The following is an 18,786-nucleotide window of genomic DNA, read 5'->3' on the forward strand; positions in this document are numbered from 1 at the left end:
TTCTTCCAAAAATTAAACCTGAAAATCTGAGATCAGTTTATATGCAGGGCCAGCCTATAATTGGAAAGACAATAGTGTATCAGTTTTTTTGGTCTGTCCCAGACTTACTTTATTTCCTATCTAACAGTAGTATGTAGAGTTTTGCTCATTATAGCCCACTTCTTTTTCCACTCAGTTCTGTCAATTATTGATACACTCAGCTTCACCAGGCTTGTGCATGGATCTTAGGAACAGAACAAAGTGTAATTTATAACATGATTTGTACTCATTCCAGAAGAGGCAACTTGTAGCTGGGGGATGGAGTTGAGAGAAAACTGCCAGTGTGGTTTATGCTTGGCTTCTAGGGCTGTGTGAAATTTTGCCAGCTGTTTTGATTCGACACTGTTTCAACTCATTTTGAGCTTGAAACAGTGAAATCGAATTGAAACAAGGGCTTCAAAACAGCCTTGAAACAAAATGAGACTAATTGAAATGTTTCGAAAGTTTTGAAATGTTTCACGTTTCAAAGGCAGCAACGAAGTGGTGGGAGATGGGGGTGGGGGGCAGGGAACCAGGGCTGCGCGCTCAGCAGCACGTGGGAGTGCAGCCCTGGCTCTCCCCATCCCTCGCCGCTGGACTGCGAGAAGCTGATCACAGTGCAGGGGAAGGGAATTGAACCCGGGCTCAGTTCCTCTCCCAAGTGCTGCGATTGGGCTGGGGAAAGGAACCGAGCCTGATTTGCTTGGTTCCCATCCCCAGTGCTATGATTGGGCTGGGGTTGGGAAGTCAGCCCAGGTGGGCTGAGTTCGACTATTGAGCTAGGGAAAGGAACTGAGCCCAGCTGGGCTGACTTCCCATCCCCAGCCCAATCTAGCAAGGGAAAGAGAGATGGGAACTCAGCCCCACTGGGCTGTGTTCGTTTCCCCAGTGGGATGGTCAGGCAAAACGTCGGGACAGCCTGTTTGGATGAAGCGAAATGGAACAGGTGTTTCAACTCAGTGAAATTCAAAATAAAACACTGTCCTGTTCAAACCTTGAAACTCAAGTCAAAACAGAACAGTGCTGTTTTGCACAGCCCTATGGCTTCCTCTCCCTTCTTTATTTAATCTCTGTTTTTGTGTCTAGGGAATTCTGAAGGAAAAGCCCAGTCGGCAGTTCTTTGAGATTAGTGTTTTAATTGCAACGATAATATTTTTATATACATAATTTAATTTTAACCTAGTGTCACAGTTGTTATATGTCTGTTTTGGAATCATTTACCTTTGATAAATTACAGATATTAAATTTAATTGTAGAATTAAAATCGGAGGGATTTAATTTATTTCAGGTTAGGCTACTGCATGGGAACCTAGTCTCATTTTGATTGATCTTTGTCTTCCAGTTAATCATCTTCAATTAAAATCTAGAACTGCGAAATTTCTCTGACTATTGTGCTGCTATAAAGTTTCTTGAACTAGTCCCCGTTTTGTTTTTAAAGGATTATCAGACTTGGCTTGACCTGAGAGAGTTTGAAACTCGCATTGGAGAGCGTTACATTACCCATGAGAGTGATGACGCTCGCTGGAAAGAACATGCTCATGAGCACAACCTTGAATACCCCCAACATTTCATTATGGCTCCAAATCCAGACGATATGGAAGAAGACCCTTAATTTTCATCATGCTAACTGCATTACAGAAAGGCACTCCAGGCAGAAACTGATGCTGATATTCTCCTGAACAGCTGTTACTCCTTTGGATGATGTTCATTGATTCAGTCCCCAAACCATGAAGGATCCTGCACTGGCAGGCAGCTAGATGAAGTGATCTGAAAAATGTTTCTCCATCTCTTAACTTCAACTATGAAATGTGATCTGACAGTGGGATAAGCCCATAACAAGTTAGGTAACATTTCACTAGCTACATGGTTACAAAGCCATTGCTGATGTGTAATGCATACAGACTGAATGTGTGGTGTGCATTTTCCACGTTTTTGTAGCCTACGCAATAACAATTTTTTATTGTTTCCTACTCCCTTATTTACTAAGCCATAGAGTACTGTTTTCTGGTATTTAGATACATCTCCCCTTTGCTAGGTTGTAAATTGTGGCAAGAGGCTGTAAAAAGAACTCAATATTGTATACCTTGACTAAATTGCATCAAAATATGCTGAATTAGGTTGTATACTCTGACAGGTGAAAGAACAGTTTGTTACTGTTAGACTGGTTGCTTATAGCCCTGTCAAATTGAAAGACCTTTCTCCAGATGTTGGAAGAAGATAGCAAGACCTCATTTTATGTTCCTAATGAATGTTAACTGACAATCTAAAGAAAAGACAATCAAAAATCCAAGTCCCTAATGCTGTCCGTTAAACCACGGTAGGATGTACATTAGTGTCCAAGATTTGCACATGCCTTGGATAAATACCAATGGCGTTTTGCCTTAATTTCCCATATAATACACAAATAGCTCACAAGGCTTTATGTAGCATATCCTTCCCCTGGGAAAATAGTTTCTTGTGGGAGGGTGTGAAAAACTACAGAAACCATATAAAATGCATTTCTTCTAGTTTGAATAACCAAACATTTTAATATTGAATACTCATTGTAGGTGCCCTGAACTTACCTTTTCACCAATATTTGTGGCCTAACAGGTGCTTTCTGTACTCCTTTTCTAAATGGAATTAGGGCCCCACTTCCAGTTTCAAGAGAACAGAAGTTAAAGTGGCTGCAGGCCTACATATGGCTGCTGCTGGGACAATATAACAAAGCATCAGTCTCTCCTAGTTCAACCTACTACCACATTTTGCTTTCCAGTCTTTCACCTGCACTCCCCTCTCACCTTTTTTCCTCTGCTACTTTCCTTAACCCTGTAATTTTTATGAAACTGAATTTGTGAGGCCCAGAGACACTCCCAAGTAGCTTTTTAATAGACCTCGGTTTACAGATGCTCAGCCATTGAGTGCTGCAGCTTCCTTCAGAAATGATGCTGCCAGAAGATAGGTCAGCATCCCAAGTCTATGGTTTCAAGAAAATCCTGTGCCCAGTATTTTACATGGAGGCAGAAGGGGGGGAAAAAAATCTTCCATGTAACATTTTTTAATTTGTTTAATGAGCATAGATTTTCTCTTTGCATCATGTGAATGCAGTCACATTGGGAGTTGATGCATGGTTCTGTATATCCCAGATAACCACTCCCAGTTCTGAAACTGAAGTTAGCTTTGGACACCTCTGTCATGATTTTATTTTTTAAGTAAATACTCCTAGGTTTTAACTGCAAGGGCAGTAGAAACCTTTGGTGCAGCCCCAGTTTCTTAGAAGAGCTAACTTTTTGTATTAAAATGTTAATTTTTCATTGTCATTATTCAGGTAAGGGCAGGGAAGTAGATTTTTAATGATGGTTTTGCAAAGTTGTTTCAGGGTTATCAGCTGTTCTTACATACACATGTGAACTGGCAGTGATATCAGTGGATATGGCACAAGTGCATATCTGAGAGTAGAGCTGGGTCCATAACATACCCTTTTCGTGTTGGTCTTTCTCAGCCCAGATTCTGTTGCTCCATTTTGTAGAGATCCATGTTACAAGCAGCTTAATCCCCATAGAGTGAAATTCTGAACTGCCTTCCCAAATGGGACAGCAGTCACCTTTACCCCATTACCTGGAATACTGGTTTGTTTCTGAGACTGTGTCATTATATGATTTCTCCCTACAGCCACCAATGGGGTGATTTGTGCTCTGTATACTCCTTGCCTTACGTATGCCATCTCCTAGCATGCCCATAGTCTCAGGCTAATGCAGTGGGCTTTATACATCATTCCTACACTGGGCAAATTCACTCCCACGTGTGCTGCTGAAGCAGTGTAAGGGAATTACACTGGGAGATGAAATTTATTCTTTATCTTTGCAGCTCCGTCCAAGGAAGATTTGCAGATTGGTCTTTTTACTGAGAGGAAGGAATAATTTTAGTTTTTGAAGTAGAATGATAGCTTCTGGAGTTGTCGGGCTGTTAGCGACCAGTTTTTGGAAGAAATGCTTTCTTTTTTAGCTGTTTCCGTTTCTCAGGTGACAAATTTCAGAGACGCCATTTTCCCCTTAGCCTGCCTTCACTTCAGATGTGGTTGGGCTGCTTCTAAACTTTGACTTGATGTTGTTAACTCATTTCAAGACCTTCAGTTGCATTTAAAGGCAGGGACTGGGGGGAGCACTGAAGCAGGCTTGGAGGAGAAGCTAGTTTTAGTGGAGTAAGAGGCCTATGCTCCATTTCCCCTCTGAAGCGCTGCTTTCCAAAAAGGAGCTACTCAGAATTCCCAATTTCAATTAAAAAAATGAGAATGGGCTTAATATTAAAGTACAGATTGTTAAAATCTAGATTTCACGAGGTTGGGAGATAAGATTATGGAGTTGAAAGTTAACCTACCAAAACCAAAAAATTTAGAAGAGAAATTATTAGTAAAATTTGCTTAGTTTTTCATGCCCCTTTCTCTTATCCTGTGACTTTTTCATGGCGGTAAGATGCATTTAAAAAAAAAAATCCTCCGCCAATGAAATACATTGCATTCATGCAAGTAGTGCTATGATGCTAGAAAAAAAGCTCTTGTAAAACTTATAGCCTCAAAAGGACACTGTCAAGTACTTTTTATATTTTTATACTTCCCATTGTTTGTAAATATCCTCTGATAAGCTTGAAAATAAAATTTATTTCCCTATCAGATTTGTCCTGTTCCATTTGCATGAATTCCTTCCTTCCCCTTGCTTTAAAATGTCCTTTGAAACAACTTTTTGTGTCTGTACTTGTGTTGATCCATTCATAGCTGTGGAAATTGGGTTAATTTACTGCACCTACAAAAACAACAGCTCTTTAGCACAAATCTTATGAACAGTGACTTGGAAGATGGTTCCTGACCTCCATATTTAGAATCCAGAGGACATTTCACAACTACTTTACTTACTATTAAATTGTAATATATTAAAAGTGTGTGAGGGTTTATCTGTTGTAGTATCCCTTAATGGGAAATGTTTTGGATTTTCACTTTCATATTGCTGAATTCTGGATTATAGTCCAGTATCCTCTTGTAGCAGTTTCTTCTTGTAGTTCATTCTTTTACCAAACCAGTAGAAATTCAGGAACATCCTATAGTTCAAATTTAAGAATTTTACACATTCCTTTGCTATATTTAATTGCCTTTTTTTAAAGCTTTGCTCAGTTCCAGATGCTGCTATTTAATTTTGAATGCTGTAAGAGATCACTTATTTTTATTCTCTATATATTTTGTTTAATGTCCTGAAGCTGTACCAGAATACTAGTGTATTCTCAATACTGCTACATGAGAGATGTAAAATCTTTTCTTCTTTTGTTTAAAGTTTATTAAAGAGCCTAATCTTTCATTAACGTAACAGCTCTTAAAGCTTGATTTAACTCCTGTTTACTGCAGTGGTGCAGAATCTGGCTTAGAACTGTGAGGAAAGAAAAACGCACCTACTGCATACGCTATATTGTAGGTTGTACATAATTCCTGTTCATTGTAACAGTGACGTTGTAACAACACTGAAGGGAGACTGCAACCTGGCATGTGACAAGCAGTGGTAAAACATAAAATACTTATTAGGTGTACAAAGGAGGCCTGCTATTAGGTACTTCACTATTTCCCCTTTAATTCAAGTCATAATTATGCTTCCCTATCTGGAGCAGCTGCATTAAGAATGGGAAGAAGAGATTCCTTGTTCCTGTTCCCACACTGTACTGTCAGCTTGCTTCTTCCATGGAGCAGAAGAGAAAGAAGTAGTTGTATATGACCACTCATTTTTCGCGTCCAGTAGGTGAGAGGTTGGCAGTCTATAGCCTATCAGCTGGATCTGACCCATGGAGCCATTAGACCTGGCCTGCAGATCTGGAGCTTTAGGAGTGGTTTGTAGAGGGGGTGTTGCCCATGTTGCAACCAGGTGGCAGGGTATTCACCTGTGCTGTGTTCCACATAGATGTGCCAGCATGGGGAAGCAGTGGCAATGGCTAGGTCCAGTGCTGGCTTGCTTTGGACATGAACTGGACTATTCTGACCTGCTGCCAAAAAACATGGCTGGCTGCTAGACTGTCGAAAAGAAATAGTAACCTTTAACTTCACAGGGTGCTTTGCTAAGCTTTATAGCAAGACTTAAGCTGAAGAGTAAAACTCTACTGAAACCTATTTTCATTAATGTCCAGTGAGTTTGTTAGTGTGTAAAACTTGCTCCATTTCTGGCAGGTCATTCTAGTTGCCTCCAACTGATTAAACTACAGGATGTTGCAGTAACAACAGTGAATAGCAGGGCTGAAAATAAAATTGCTTGTGACTGGCAGGAAATACTTACAAAAGTGGGGGTGGGGCATGTGTCTGACCCTTTTTCTTAGGACTCCAGCCAGCACTGAAGTGCTGATACACCTGAGGTAATAAACAAGGAAGCTGCCTGGGAAAGTAGGACAAAAGTGGGAGATTTCGTGTTTACAGATTAGCACGAAGACAGACTAATGTGGATACATCTTGACAGTATTTGTAATTATGCAAGGTGGTGACTTTCGCAAGAAAATTCCATGGTTATTTTCTTAATTTTGTGTGTGTGTGTGTAAAGATAGACTTTTTACTGTCATTCTTTTAATAGGTTAGCATGGAAAACTTTCCTCTTTTATTAAGAATAGGAACTTTTGGATTTACTGCCACAGCAGTTCACCAAATCCAGCAATAGGTGCAGAGACAGGAGATTTTGCGTGACCTGGATTCACTTGCTTGTCAGAACTTTTAAGTCTATGATGAGGCAGCAGTGCAAAAAAATAAAAACGCTCTCCCATTTTCTTGGGATCGGTAAGCATCTGGTAGCCACGAATCAACTGCTCACGAACTGTCACATCGTGTGAATTCTGCAACAGTACCTGGAAGGAAAACAATTAATGTTTGCTATATGGTAACTACTTGTCTTCTCTCTCTCACTTCAGATACACTGTCCACCTCCTCCTTCCATTTACTGTGTAGGATAATACAAGTGTAGAAAGGTGAGAGCCACGCTGTTGAGTGGAGGATCAACTGTTGGCATAAAATTACTTTTAAAATACAGACCATGGATGGTAGAGCCATTTCAAATATAAGTTAATGGATAATTATTTAAGGAATTGGAAATGGTTTTGATTTGCCCAGAAATACCAATAGCCTTGGCCTATTTAAAACAAGAGGTTTTTAAATAAAAAAAGATCTGGTACCAGAAGTAGCACCTATGGATCAGCAGTAGTGTCTATGTGCACATACAGAACCATACCTGTAGCCGGACATCAATGCCCATATTTTTTAAGAATTCTTGTTGTGCTATAGGCCCCAAGGCAGCTACTCTTCCCTGGGTCATCCTTCGGAGGTAGCTGAAGTCAACATCTGCTGTCAAGTCTGCAGTACCCGGTGCTATCAAAACATCATGAAGCTTATGATTGCGGAAGCCCTGAAAAAATAACAGAAACGCCTCCTCAACCACTACCCTCCCTGTCACCAAAACGTGACAGAAGACCAAGAATAAACTGGGAAAAGATGCATGTGGGGCAAAAAGTAATTTTAAAATTGAATTACCGGTGGAAAGGATCCTTCTCCTTCATCCCTCCCCTGCCACACAAGCCCCTATTTCTCTATACCCTTCAAATAAGCAGTTCTTTGCCCAAATGTAGTCTAGACTGCAGCAGTTTGTTAATACCATTTAACAGTAATGCCATTAAGGTGCGTCTCACCTGGATACACTTTTTTCAGAATGTTGGCTTGTGCTACTAATGACAGCAATTTCCTATAGTGTGATCCAGAAAAGAGCAAGGTAACTACCAAATTTACCCTGAAAGTGTCAGTCTTGGTTCCATCATGACCATAATCAGCAATCAATGCAGCTCCTCCATCCTTTTCAATGCGGCAAGCGAGTTTCTGAATGAGGACACCAGCATCAGGACATACTTCCACATGGTCCCTTGGTTCTTCATCCTAATGCAGGATCAAGGGTTAAACTACAGAAATTGACGAGCATGCTGAGTAACTGGAGAAATGAGAGTTTTTCACTCTTACTTCCTCCCTTGTAATTTGCTTTGTCTTACTAGGGTTGTACATCATACTGCAGGCTGGTGGCTCTCAACCTCATTAGACTCCTGAAAATGTGAACTCTTTAGTTTTTAGTAGCTTGTTTTACTACAGGAAAATAAAGCAATTCCTCCAGGTCAGGAGTTTTCTGGCAATCTCTGGGTTTATCTTGTGACTTTTATACTTGCACCCCTAACATGGCTCCTCATCAGCAATCCCTCAATTCAAGGATGATCTCTACCAGGGGTCTTGAGATGACTTTATAAAGAGTCTAAGCCTGAGCCACAGATCTGTAGTTGCAGGGAAGAGTAGGCTGTAGGCTAGGATTTGTTTCCTTTTCCTTCCTCCATTCTCTCTTTTACAAGGCTAATGCTGAGGCACCCCATTCCTACAGTACCCTGTTTGAGAATCAGGCTCTAGGCTGTCTTCATAGATACTCAAGTTGGTTTTGGCTATGGCTTTTTCAGACAGCATGTCACAATTCTCTCATTAAAATGTTAACAGAGGACAAGCTCATGCACCGTTCCCCAGTGGAGCATGAAGAGAACTGTCTTTCTAATCAGAAGGCAGACCACCTCCATCAGGTTCAACTGTCATGACATTACCATAACACTATCACCAAAGGCTTTATTCAGTTAAACTGCTATTTAAAACTAGACAATGATTTAGGAAAGAAAAGTGGCATTCATCTGGAAAAGTGTTGCATTGAGCTCATCTGCTCTAACTTAAAATACTGAAATGTGTAAGGACTTGGCTGTCTTCCAAATGTCAAAATTGTAATTGTTTGTTGTTTCTAATATACCCAGATAACACTGTTCCAGAAATTACAAGCCTCACACAGCATATATGGTGATAAATCACTCACCTGATGATGTAGTATGAAACCAAATATTCCCTGCTGAATAAGTTGCGATTGGGGTGAGAAATGGATGGATTCAAAAATAGTAACTGGAAGAGGAAATAACTAGATGCTTGACAGTAGCTTGAATCTTACCTGTATAAAATATTTGGCAGCTGGGGTGACAGCTGGTGCCAGAACAAACCGCAGCTTATCTGGAACTTCTGGATCTATATCAATCAACACTTCACGCCAGCCCTTTTCTGTTCTCTGATAAATAAAAGCTATTTTACATTCCAAACTGTAACTTATGAAGACTCCAATCTGATCTAAATAGCTTACCAAACCACAGAGGCTTGTATATATTTTTGAATATTTTAGGAAAAACAGTACTAGGCCCATGCCTAGAAAAGACCACCCCATTTACCAAACTTAACTAATTCATTCAGGCAACTGAATGAGTCTTAGCGAAGGCTTGGGGGAACTGGTATAGTGGAATCAACTGCTAAGATAGAGCAATGTAGGGAGTAAGTTTGAATAAAGAAGACTTCATGGAAAAAAAATCTGCCTTCAGCTCCCTCCTCTGTAAATGAAGGGCTCTAACAAGTCACCTAGCTGCACACTTTTTTTTACCATAATTTAAATACTACTGTGTTTTTCTTATGTACAATACTCCCCTTTTGCCTCAAAATTGGGATGTATGTATTATGTGGGGAAGGTGGCTTTCTGACTGGGCAAGAAACACCCTGCCTAGATTTCCACTCCACAGTGCAGCAGCTCTCGCATTATTATTCAGGCTGCTGAGAGAGTCAGTTAACTTAATGGCTCCTTGTTCTTCACTCCAGAAGTATTAATAATTGCTCATCCTTTTTAATGGTCTTGATGTTCCACCAATCAAGCTAACATTTCTTCTGAGAAGTTGGCTGTCTGCTCCTATTTCACAGCCTCGGAGACTCTTTATTTCTTTTCAAAACCATAGATCCACCTATGGAAATAAGTTTCAACTAAAGTTAAGGCCTTAGCTACTGCTTAAGCTGGAAAGGGAGGGGGAGTCAACTGAAGACTAGGCTCTGTCCTTGCTCTATGCAGCCATAACTGGAAAAACCTTTTCTTATTCATTCTGCCTTTCAAAAACAAGGTGAGTATTATATGTGGTGTATATTACACAAAAATTGTGTATAACCAATCTTTGGGCTTTAAACTTACAGGAATAGTTCCTGTTTCAACATTCAGAAGAGATTTAAATTTATTCTGAGGTTAGAAACCATTACTTCAACTGTTACAGTCATGAATACAAATGAAGGCTCTTTAAAACTGCTCATTTTCTGTTTCATACTGTACCAATCACATTACTGGTATGTAATACTCAATGAAATAAGAATATCTATTTCTCTTGCATCTTTTATTAGTCCAATATAAATCACAACATGACTTTTTATTTGTGCAGAACTGAAAGCCTATTAAGTTCTGCTGACGAAGAAAATGTTTTCCATTAATGAACCATTCTGCTATACAGCTTATATTTTATTGCTCTTAATTTTACAGCAGTTAAATTGAGAACACTAAGTCATGCAAAATCCTTTAGAGCAGTATTGTCGAACTCACTCCCTTCTCACTCACCCTTGCAGAGCCAGATCTGGACCACAGGCTCCATCTTTCACCCCAGGATGCAGGGTTCCTAGCGGGGCTGTGAATTTGAGCAGGGACAGGGTGTTGTCCTGTTGGGAATGAGTTTCTATAATAGCAGGGTGAGTGGTAATAGCATAGGCTAGGGCTGTGCAAAACAGCACCGTTTTGAAGGGATACTGTTTTGTTTTGTCGTTCTGAAGCACTGTTTCATTTTGTTTTGTCAAAACTGTTACGCCCATAGGCTATAATGGGTCATGAAAATGCCTAAAACTTTGTCATTGCTTGCCTGATTCGGATGAAAATTGTGGGGATGGTAGCCCCTTCCAAGGGCATGAAACCCAAGTTTCAAGGGGATAGGTGCAGAAGTTTCTGGGAAACTGCACCTCAAACTGTTCAAAGCAAAACTTGTGACACTTGCCGGTAGTGGCAACCTCCTGTCATCCCGTGTGCAGATCTGGGGTCCTGCACAGAGGTGACATGTAGGGGGTGCACAGGGGTGCATGTGCACTGCCTGTCAGGCTGCACTCCCCATTAAGCTGGTGGGCAGACGGCAGCACCAGTGCTCCCCCTTGCGAGCGCCAGCTGGGGAGCGGGGCTGCCAGCAAAAGTGGCTGCGAGAGTTCAGGGAGTAAGACTGGCTGTGGGGGACCCCGTCCTGGTCACTGACTGGTGACTCAAGAGGCACCAGACACCCACGGTCCTGCACCCTCAGGAAGGCTGTGGAGCTGTGCTGGACTCCTTGCAGGGGTGTGGGTCCCTAGATCCGCATGCAGGATGAGAGGCTATCCCGTTGCTGCCCGGGACTGGTGCTGGGTGCAGCCCATGCCAAGTGCCAGGAAGACTGCTGCTGCTGCCTCCAGCCAGGAACAGCAGCACGCTGTCATCCTGTGTGCAGATCTGGGGGCTCACACCTTTGGGAGGGCTGCAGGGCTGTGCCAGACTCCTGAGGGGCATGGAGCCCAGATCTGCACACAGGATGAGAGGAGGCTGTTGCTGCCAGCTGGGACCAGCACTGAAGCCAAGAAAGCCTGGCTTCGAAATGTTTCAAGTGTCCTTGTTTCATTTCAAAGTCTTTTGTTTCATTTTGATTTCGCTGTTTCGAGCTTGAAACCCATCGAAACAGCTTCAAAATGAAACACCCAATGAAATTTTGTACAGTCCTGTAATGCAGCCATTGCTTATACCCCACTGCCTCTGAAATGTGTCTTCAATCTGGCTCCATATACTTGTTTTCAGCAGTGGGCCATGCCCCTACATTTCCAGCCTATCCAGGAGCTCTGTGGGCCATATCTTTGACACCTCTGCATTAGAGAAATGTATTTTAAAATTTAAATGATATGGTTAAAGACAAGCCCCAATCTAGCACTGTAGTGCTACACTATAGTGTAGACTTCTATAGTCTAAGCATCCTTTAAATAGAAAAGTCCCACTCTCAATGGGCTTCTAGCTGTACCTGGAATTTATGTATTGGTAGAGCATCAAAAAATTCATGTGCTAAATAAAAGCTGTTACCTGTAAAAGGAAATGAAAAAAGATTACTTCATATTTCAACATAAACTTCCACAGCATGTTCCATTTGGAAATCAAGAAGCACTCTAACAAATGAAGGCAGTCAGTGTCCCTGAGAAATAGCTGATTACCATTATTCCCCAACAGAAGCCCAGATTGTGAGAACCACATTTTCACAACTGGTCCCTAATTTCAGGTGCTTATATTTTTGGACTCCCAACCCAGGACTGTATGAGCTTGATTGTCTGCTGTATCATAAACCCACAAGTGCAACTGAAGGCAATGGGACCTGCACAGGCTCACAAAATGTCTCACGCTGGGTATCCCAAGCATGGGGAAACCTGAAGCAGTGGCCATTACTGAGACTATGCCCCCCCTCCTGCCCAAACTCATAAGTAGTAATCATTTTATGCAAAATTATGTTTCCACCTATAACCACTCTACCAAGAAGCTCTCTGGTTTAAAAAAAGATCAAGAATTAGAGAAGGAAGCAATCATTACCAGAACATTCAAACCACCTACCTTCTGGCACATCTTGAAGGGTTCTGTACCAGAAAATTGGAATTCCAGTCTTACTAGTACCTTTCATGTAGAAAGAGGAAGTATCATCTGATTCTGGTTGTATATTCTCCCCTGTCAGGGCCAGTGCTTGGATCTCACTTAATTTGGGGCTCACTTCTACCAGATGAATAGAAATGTTACATTTATTGAGTAAAGAGCCAAGCTGGTGAAAGACCTGTAAATACAAAAAGGATAAATTTGGTAAGCAGTTACATGCTGCAGGCCTTTATATGCTGCCCCCTCCACTCCCCTGACCATGCTGGTATCCCTAACTCCTGACCCCCAGCCCCCACCCCGCAGCCCTGCCACTGTACCTCACTCCCAACCCACAGCCCCCTCCCCCACCCTCCTGCCTCCCAGCCCTGCTGGAGGGGTCCCCAGCTGCCCTGTCCCACTTGGGCCGAAGCACAGTGGCTCCGGCTCATGGGTGGCAGCAGAGCGAGAGTTGCCCTGACATAGGTTGGAGGGAGGAGGAGGGGAGGCCTGTGGTAGCCCCCGCCCTGGGCTGGGGCTGCTGTCCTGTGCCAGGCAGCCTGGTCACAGCCTCTTCCACCCCCTGAACAGCGTCTCCCAGCCACTCTGCCCCTGTGAACACCCAGCCCAACCTTGCAGCTCTCCCCTGCCCCCTTCCCCCACTGGAAGGGGCAGACAACTTCCTGCCACCACTATGTCCTGCTGCAGTCTTGGTGCTTTCCCGGAATCAGTGTTTCTCAACCTGTGGCTTGCAACTCTCTGAAATCTTGCGACCCGCTTTTGGATTGTGACCCATGGGCTGAAAAGCACTACTCTAAGGAAATTTCGTGTCCTCTTTCCTCTGGCTTATGACAAAATATGAGATCAGTGTGATTAGATAGGAAAATAAAAGAAATCAAGGTCCAACATATGAGTAAGGACATGAAAGCCAGGATATGGTAATCCAGAAATGTATGAGGGGCAAGAGATTTTTTGAGACATTAAGGAGTGATATCTTTTATAATATTAAAAAAGGGTTTTTGTGACCTGAGGAAGGACACTTTATGCCCAGAAGTTGGTCTAATATCTGTCCCAAGTTGGTCCAATAAAAGATACCACAAAAAACCTTTGCCTCTCATAGAACTACCATGCTCATTTACAGTAATTAAATCTTGCTCCTTTTTAAGTCAGTAGGAACCCTGGCACAGAGTGCAAGAAGAGCAAAAGGATGGCCTATGACTCTACAGAAGTCTTTAAATTAGATCAGTGGTTTTCAGCCTGTGTTTGGCAGAACCTTAGGCTTCCACAACAGGTCTTTAGAGGTTCTGCAAAGAGACTGGGGGGGTAATAGGGAAGCAGGCCAGGAGATGGTACGCTGCCATTACTGGGTTGGATCGCCTGGCTCTATGTCAGCTCAGATGGTCCAGACCCATGGGCTGGGGTTCCACAGCAAAAGTGATATAAAAGGGTTTTGTGATTTTTGGAGGTTTGAAAACCACTGAACTAGAGGACAGAAATCCAGTGCCATATATATATCTTAGAGACAAAAAAGGCAATGAAACTGAATGCTAGCTATTAAAGAATGACAAAAGAACCCTGACATAAAGGGAGCAGTTCCACTGAGCTCTGCAATGAACACAGCTTTCAGAGTTCAATGGCTCACCTGCAATACCCAAGTTTTTCAAAACAGAGTTCATAGGAGCCATCTACAAACACATACTTACAATCGTTATTACATTTGACTTGTTTATGAACGAAAAAGTAGCAGCTGTAATATTTTCACTGGATTCCTGTATTCTATTGAGGACTAATTAAATTTTACCAACCAAACTGCACATATAAGTGAATAAATGAGAAACGGCAGAAGATCAGAAAGTCTTGCACTGAAAGAAGATGAGCCTCCAAAATTCCCTGTGGAGTCAAGGGAGTTCACAATGCTCAGTATTTAGAACGCTGTCCGGTTTTGGCAGGCTCAAATGTGAGCTATAAATTACATATCACCAACATCCCATCATCTACTTGCTTCCTTAGATAGTGCTTTTCTATAGGTTATGTTACAGAGATAATCTCACCCTCTCTGTGAAGATGTATTTAGAATAGAAGTGAATCTGCAAAATAGGCTTGGGGCATTCAGTATTTTCTTTTCATTATGAGCCCCAACTCCACCAAAATAACAGGAGTACACCGAGAAATTCTAGGTAAAATTCAAGTTGTACTTTAGTAATCAAAACAGATTCAGTTGCTATGAAAACTTCACCAGATGCAATGGCATTTCATTCCTGATTTCAGGGTTCAATGCATTATGAGAACTCTTGAGATAGGCAAGTCAAGCCTAAAGAATGCGTTATTTATACCTACCCGTAAAATATCATCTGTAAGAGTGCCTCTACCAGGGCCCAGTTCCACAAGCTGAAAAGTTTTAGGTTTGCCAGTGGCCATCCATTCACTAACATACCATATCCCTATTAACTGAAAAGAAAAACACAAGGAATACTTTTACTGCAAGACTTGATGATGTTCAGGGGTAGAGATACATTCTTGCATTTCAACCTGTAAAATCAGTTTGTCTTAATATATTCTCTGACAATTTATAGTTTTCTGGTCTTAAAGCATTACTCTGCTCAGAAACCTGGCTGTGGAAATTTTACTCAGCCCACATGCTTTGTCTAAGGCACTGGTTCTCAACCTTTTTAGGACTTGAGGCACCTCTTGAAAAATGGCAGTTCTTAGTTTTCACTCTTTTTTTGAGTTTTTCTGTGGCAAAGAGCTCTAGAAGACCCCAGCTATGGATTTCGATTTGAAATCTCTGGGGTCATCTTGTGAATCATGTTTGCAAACCCATCAATGCATTGTGTGGCACCCTGCAGCATCCTAGTTAAGAATCACTGGTCTAAGGATTCTGGACTTCTATTTGTTACCTACTGACAGCCCTGAAGAACCAATGTATCCCTGCAAGTGAGTTTCTTGACTAGTGCCTGAAAATAATAGTTAACTATGTATCAAATAGGGGTTGCAACCTCAGTTACACCTGAGCAGCAATCTCTGCTAACAATACATTTGCCCAAGTGTCCCAGAGAGACCAATTTAACCTGCACGCAACCTTTATTACTAGTGATGATCTATAACGAGAGAACCCAGACTTGGCCTTCAGATCCCAGGCTGAATTTTTCAAGTCTTTGGAAGTTCTGATAGATTTTACTTGTACAAGTAACAACTTTTACATTAAGAGGATCAATGTACACTATGTGGAACAAAAAAAAGAGCTGTGCTCTGTGTCTTTTACAACTTCCCCTTTTCCGCCTAGAACTCTAAAGCAGTGGGAGCCAACCAATCTGGCCGGCATGCCACAAATTCATTCTGCATTTTCCCCAAGTGCTGCTCCAATGCTTTCCTTTACTCCATCTGCTGGTTAGCTTTCTGCTCCCTTCCCAAGCTGCTGCTCTGCTTTCCACTCCCTGCTCTATCTGCCTCTATGCTGCCTGTCCCCTCCCCACTCTACAGTGTGCCACCCAAACAGGCTGCCCAGCAGTGCCGCATGTTGGCCACCCCTGTTCTAACCTGTGTTAATTTTTGTTCAGAATACTTCTGTTACTGACATCAGTAACACATTTAACCACAGGTTCTCAAAATGTATTTGAAGCACTATTTTCTTTTACCTCCCCAAAGATCTGGCTTATTTCAGGTGAAGTCACAAAGTCCCCCTTTTCTCCAAGCATGTCATGATGCATGTAGTAACCCTAGGGAAAGAAAAGGGAGAAGTGACCATAAAATGTTATTGCCTCAGTGCTGAAGTGCAGCTCTTACTATGCAACCCAACTTTAAAAACAAAATCATTTTCCAGAGTGCTAAAAGAGTAAAGTAGTTTGAATGCTGAAGAAACCAAAGCAAATCCAAAATACTCTACAATTCAACTCCTAAGGGAAACTGAGGCTGTACAAGCAAATTTTTTACCAAGGAAAAGTTAAAAAAAGAATTTGGTTTCTTAAGGAAAAATATCAAATGTTAAAAGTCAAACATTTAAAATAAAAGATTTTTGTTAGTGAACCAATCTGTGTAACTACTGCCCATGTCCAGTCCACTGAAATCTGAGACTCACTGCTCCTTATGAAATTCAGACTGCTAATCAGCAGAACTTTAAAGTACGAAGATGTCACGTCCATTGGAGAGGCCAGTCCACTCTGTGCAGCATTCTGAATTAGTTTATAAACGTCATGGCCATCTAGAGGAGAAGTCATTCTTCAAATACTGGCAAGCCACAGAATGGAGTGCTGCCTCGACAACTGGAATGAACAAGGTAGAGGATGAGATGGTGGTTGGTTAGCTAGCTGGAAACACATCGTGTGAGATATTTAAGAAGTAGGCTGTAAACCACAGGCAAACTAAACCTCAGGTGCTTTTTTTTTTTTTTTGATACAATGATGCTGATGACAGTGCAGCCTATGTGAAAACCACTTGTCAAATTTTACACAGGAAACAGTTTGAATGTAAGAAAAAAAAAATTGCCTTAACAAAACACTATTCCTCTTTCAGGCTTCCTCAGAGAGAATTAGAGTTTTGTCCACATCTGCCAATCAATCATGAGTCTATTTCTAGGGTGCTGTTTCCTCAAGGGAAAAGGTGCTAATTTTATCTCATGCTATCACATTCTTTCTTACTGGAAAAATGTGGACAACGGCGCTAGGTAGGAAGATGGCATAATGGAATGAAATGGCTTGAATGATCTAGTTGGGGATGGTCCCGGTTAGAGCAGGGGGTTGAACTAGATGATCGACCACCTGAGGTCCTTTCCAACCCTCATTTGTTATGATTCAATGCGAGATGCAGTGTGCGCATGTGGGGGCGGGGTGGGGGCAGGGGTTGTGCTTTTACCAGTTGCAACATTACCAATCTGGCCACTTTCCTGGCAAGATGCCCAAAGTTATGCAGCCATAGTGCAAACCACTCCCTCCCCCCACAAGCTCTGGCTTGCCCATCCCATTAGAGGAAGGTATCTTGGGGCCAAACTGAACAACTTCTCATGATCGGGGGTAGCTGACCCACGAGTGACATGTAGAACCAGCCAGGCCAGCAACTGTTCAGTGCTTGCTGGGGGGGGAGGGGAAGAAGGATGGCACATGGGGTTGGGCTGTGGGTGCAGTCTGGTGTATGGGGCCCCACATGGGTTTGGACATTTGGTGGCAGGGGAACAGTGGCTGTGCCAATTGCTGCCGCTGCTGGGGAGCCCTATAAGCCAGATGATGTGGCCCCGTTCACTGGACTTGAGTCCTCTGGTTTGGCACTCTGTTAAGAAAGCAGGCGAGATTTAGACTTCATAGACTAACCAAAGAACATACATATACATGCACATATATACATACGATCTGAGTGACAGACACGCATGCATATATACAAACACATGCATACACATCATCATCTGCAAACCCCTGCATTGAGGAAGGCCTTTGCCACAGCTTGTTGATGGGTCTTGAGGTGACTTAAGAGTCCCACCCTTGAGCCACAGGCCTGTCTGCAGAAGTTGCAGGTCTTTCTGCAGGGGACGGCTGAAGGCCCCTACTTCTCTTTCCCTTTTTCTGCTGTTTCTTCTCTGCTTTGAGGCCAAGAGATACACCTGAACATACACACACCCACATGCACACACAGACACACGGACACCCAGAGACATGCATGCGCACACACACACACACACACGTGCACGCACGCACACAGGCAGTTTTTGTGAGCTGAAGTTCTCTTCACTTGACGCCAGCTCACAGAAGCCTGTGGTGTGTGTGTGAGACGTATCTTTCTTCTTGGGTCAGTCGATAAGGCGCAAATCCCCCCTGCCCTCTTACCTAGGCGTGCACACGTAACACGCACACACACGTGGACACACACACACCTGCGCGGGGTGGGTGAGCGCCTCCCGCATGTACTCGGCCACCGAGAGGGGCCCCGCGGTGCGGATACGGAGCGCCAGGCGCTGCAGCTGCAGCAACCCCGGCTCCGGCCCCGACCCGCCCGCGCGCTGCCCAGCCACGCGCCGCAAAGCCCCGAGCAGGCGGCGCCCCGCGCCCACCGCCACGCTCATGGCTGTCGCTCGCCCCGCCTCTGCGCGCGGGGTCCTGGCCGCCCCGTAACCCTTCCCTCCCCCGAGCGCGGCCTGGCCGAGCCCCAGCTCCAGCCCGCCACCCAGCCTAGACAACCCTTCTGCGGTCAACACGCTTCCCCGCAGGCGCAACTCAGCCTGCTCCCTCCTCCTCGCCCGGCCCCACTTCGCTCTCTACGAACCTGG

General features: G+C 43.1%; 2 protein-coding genes across 6 annotated transcripts in view; one reads left to right on the forward strand and one right to left on the reverse strand.

The window, feature by feature from the left end:
- The window catches only part of PRKD3 (protein kinase D3), a 64,463-nt gene extending 59,196 nt beyond the window's left edge, over positions 1 to 5,267 (forward strand). For both annotated transcript variants that reach the window (XM_090045087.1, XM_090045096.1), the window contains one exon: positions 1,457 to 5,267. In XM_090045087.1, the coding sequence (XP_089901213.1) occupies positions 1,457 to 1,630 (174 nt within the window). In that variant the 3' untranslated portion in view covers positions 1,631 to 5,267. The remainder of the gene's footprint in view (positions 1 to 1,456) is intronic.
- Positions 5,268 to 5,625: 358 nt separating this feature from the next.
- NDUFAF7 (NADH:ubiquinone oxidoreductase complex assembly factor 7) lies at positions 5,626 to 18,618 on the reverse strand. Of its 4 annotated transcripts, none has more exons than XM_090045120.1 (9): positions 18,394 to 18,618; positions 16,172 to 16,252; positions 14,874 to 14,984; positions 12,585 to 12,738; positions 11,947 to 12,005; positions 9,021 to 9,134; positions 7,790 to 7,933; positions 7,239 to 7,412; positions 5,626 to 6,858 (listed from the first exon to the last, which is right to left on the reverse strand). In XM_090045120.1, exons 1-9 carry the CDS (start codon positions 18,580 to 18,582, stop codon positions 6,640 to 6,642), a joined length of 1,245 nt encoding a protein of 414 aa, XP_089901246.1. In that variant the 5' UTR covers positions 18,583 to 18,618; the 3' UTR covers positions 5,626 to 6,639. The 4 variants fall into 4 exon arrangements, with proteins under 4 accessions (XP_089901246.1, XP_089901236.1, XP_089901263.1 ...); XM_090045110.1 differs by having other exon boundaries at positions 6,486 to 6,858; positions 12,525 to 12,738; XM_090045137.1 differs by lacking the exon at positions 18,394 to 18,618 and adding an exon at positions 16,612 to 18,317 and having other exon boundaries at positions 6,497 to 6,858; positions 12,525 to 12,738.
- Positions 18,619 to 18,786: the final 168 nt, after the last annotated feature.

The sequence above is a fragment of the Crocodylus siamensis genome, chromosome 1 (assembly GCF_052110815.1).
Source record: "Crocodylus siamensis isolate JL-2025a chromosome 1, ASM5211081v1, whole genome shotgun sequence".
In the NCBI taxonomy this organism is placed as follows: domain Eukaryota; kingdom Metazoa; phylum Chordata; order Crocodylia; family Crocodylidae; genus Crocodylus; species Crocodylus siamensis.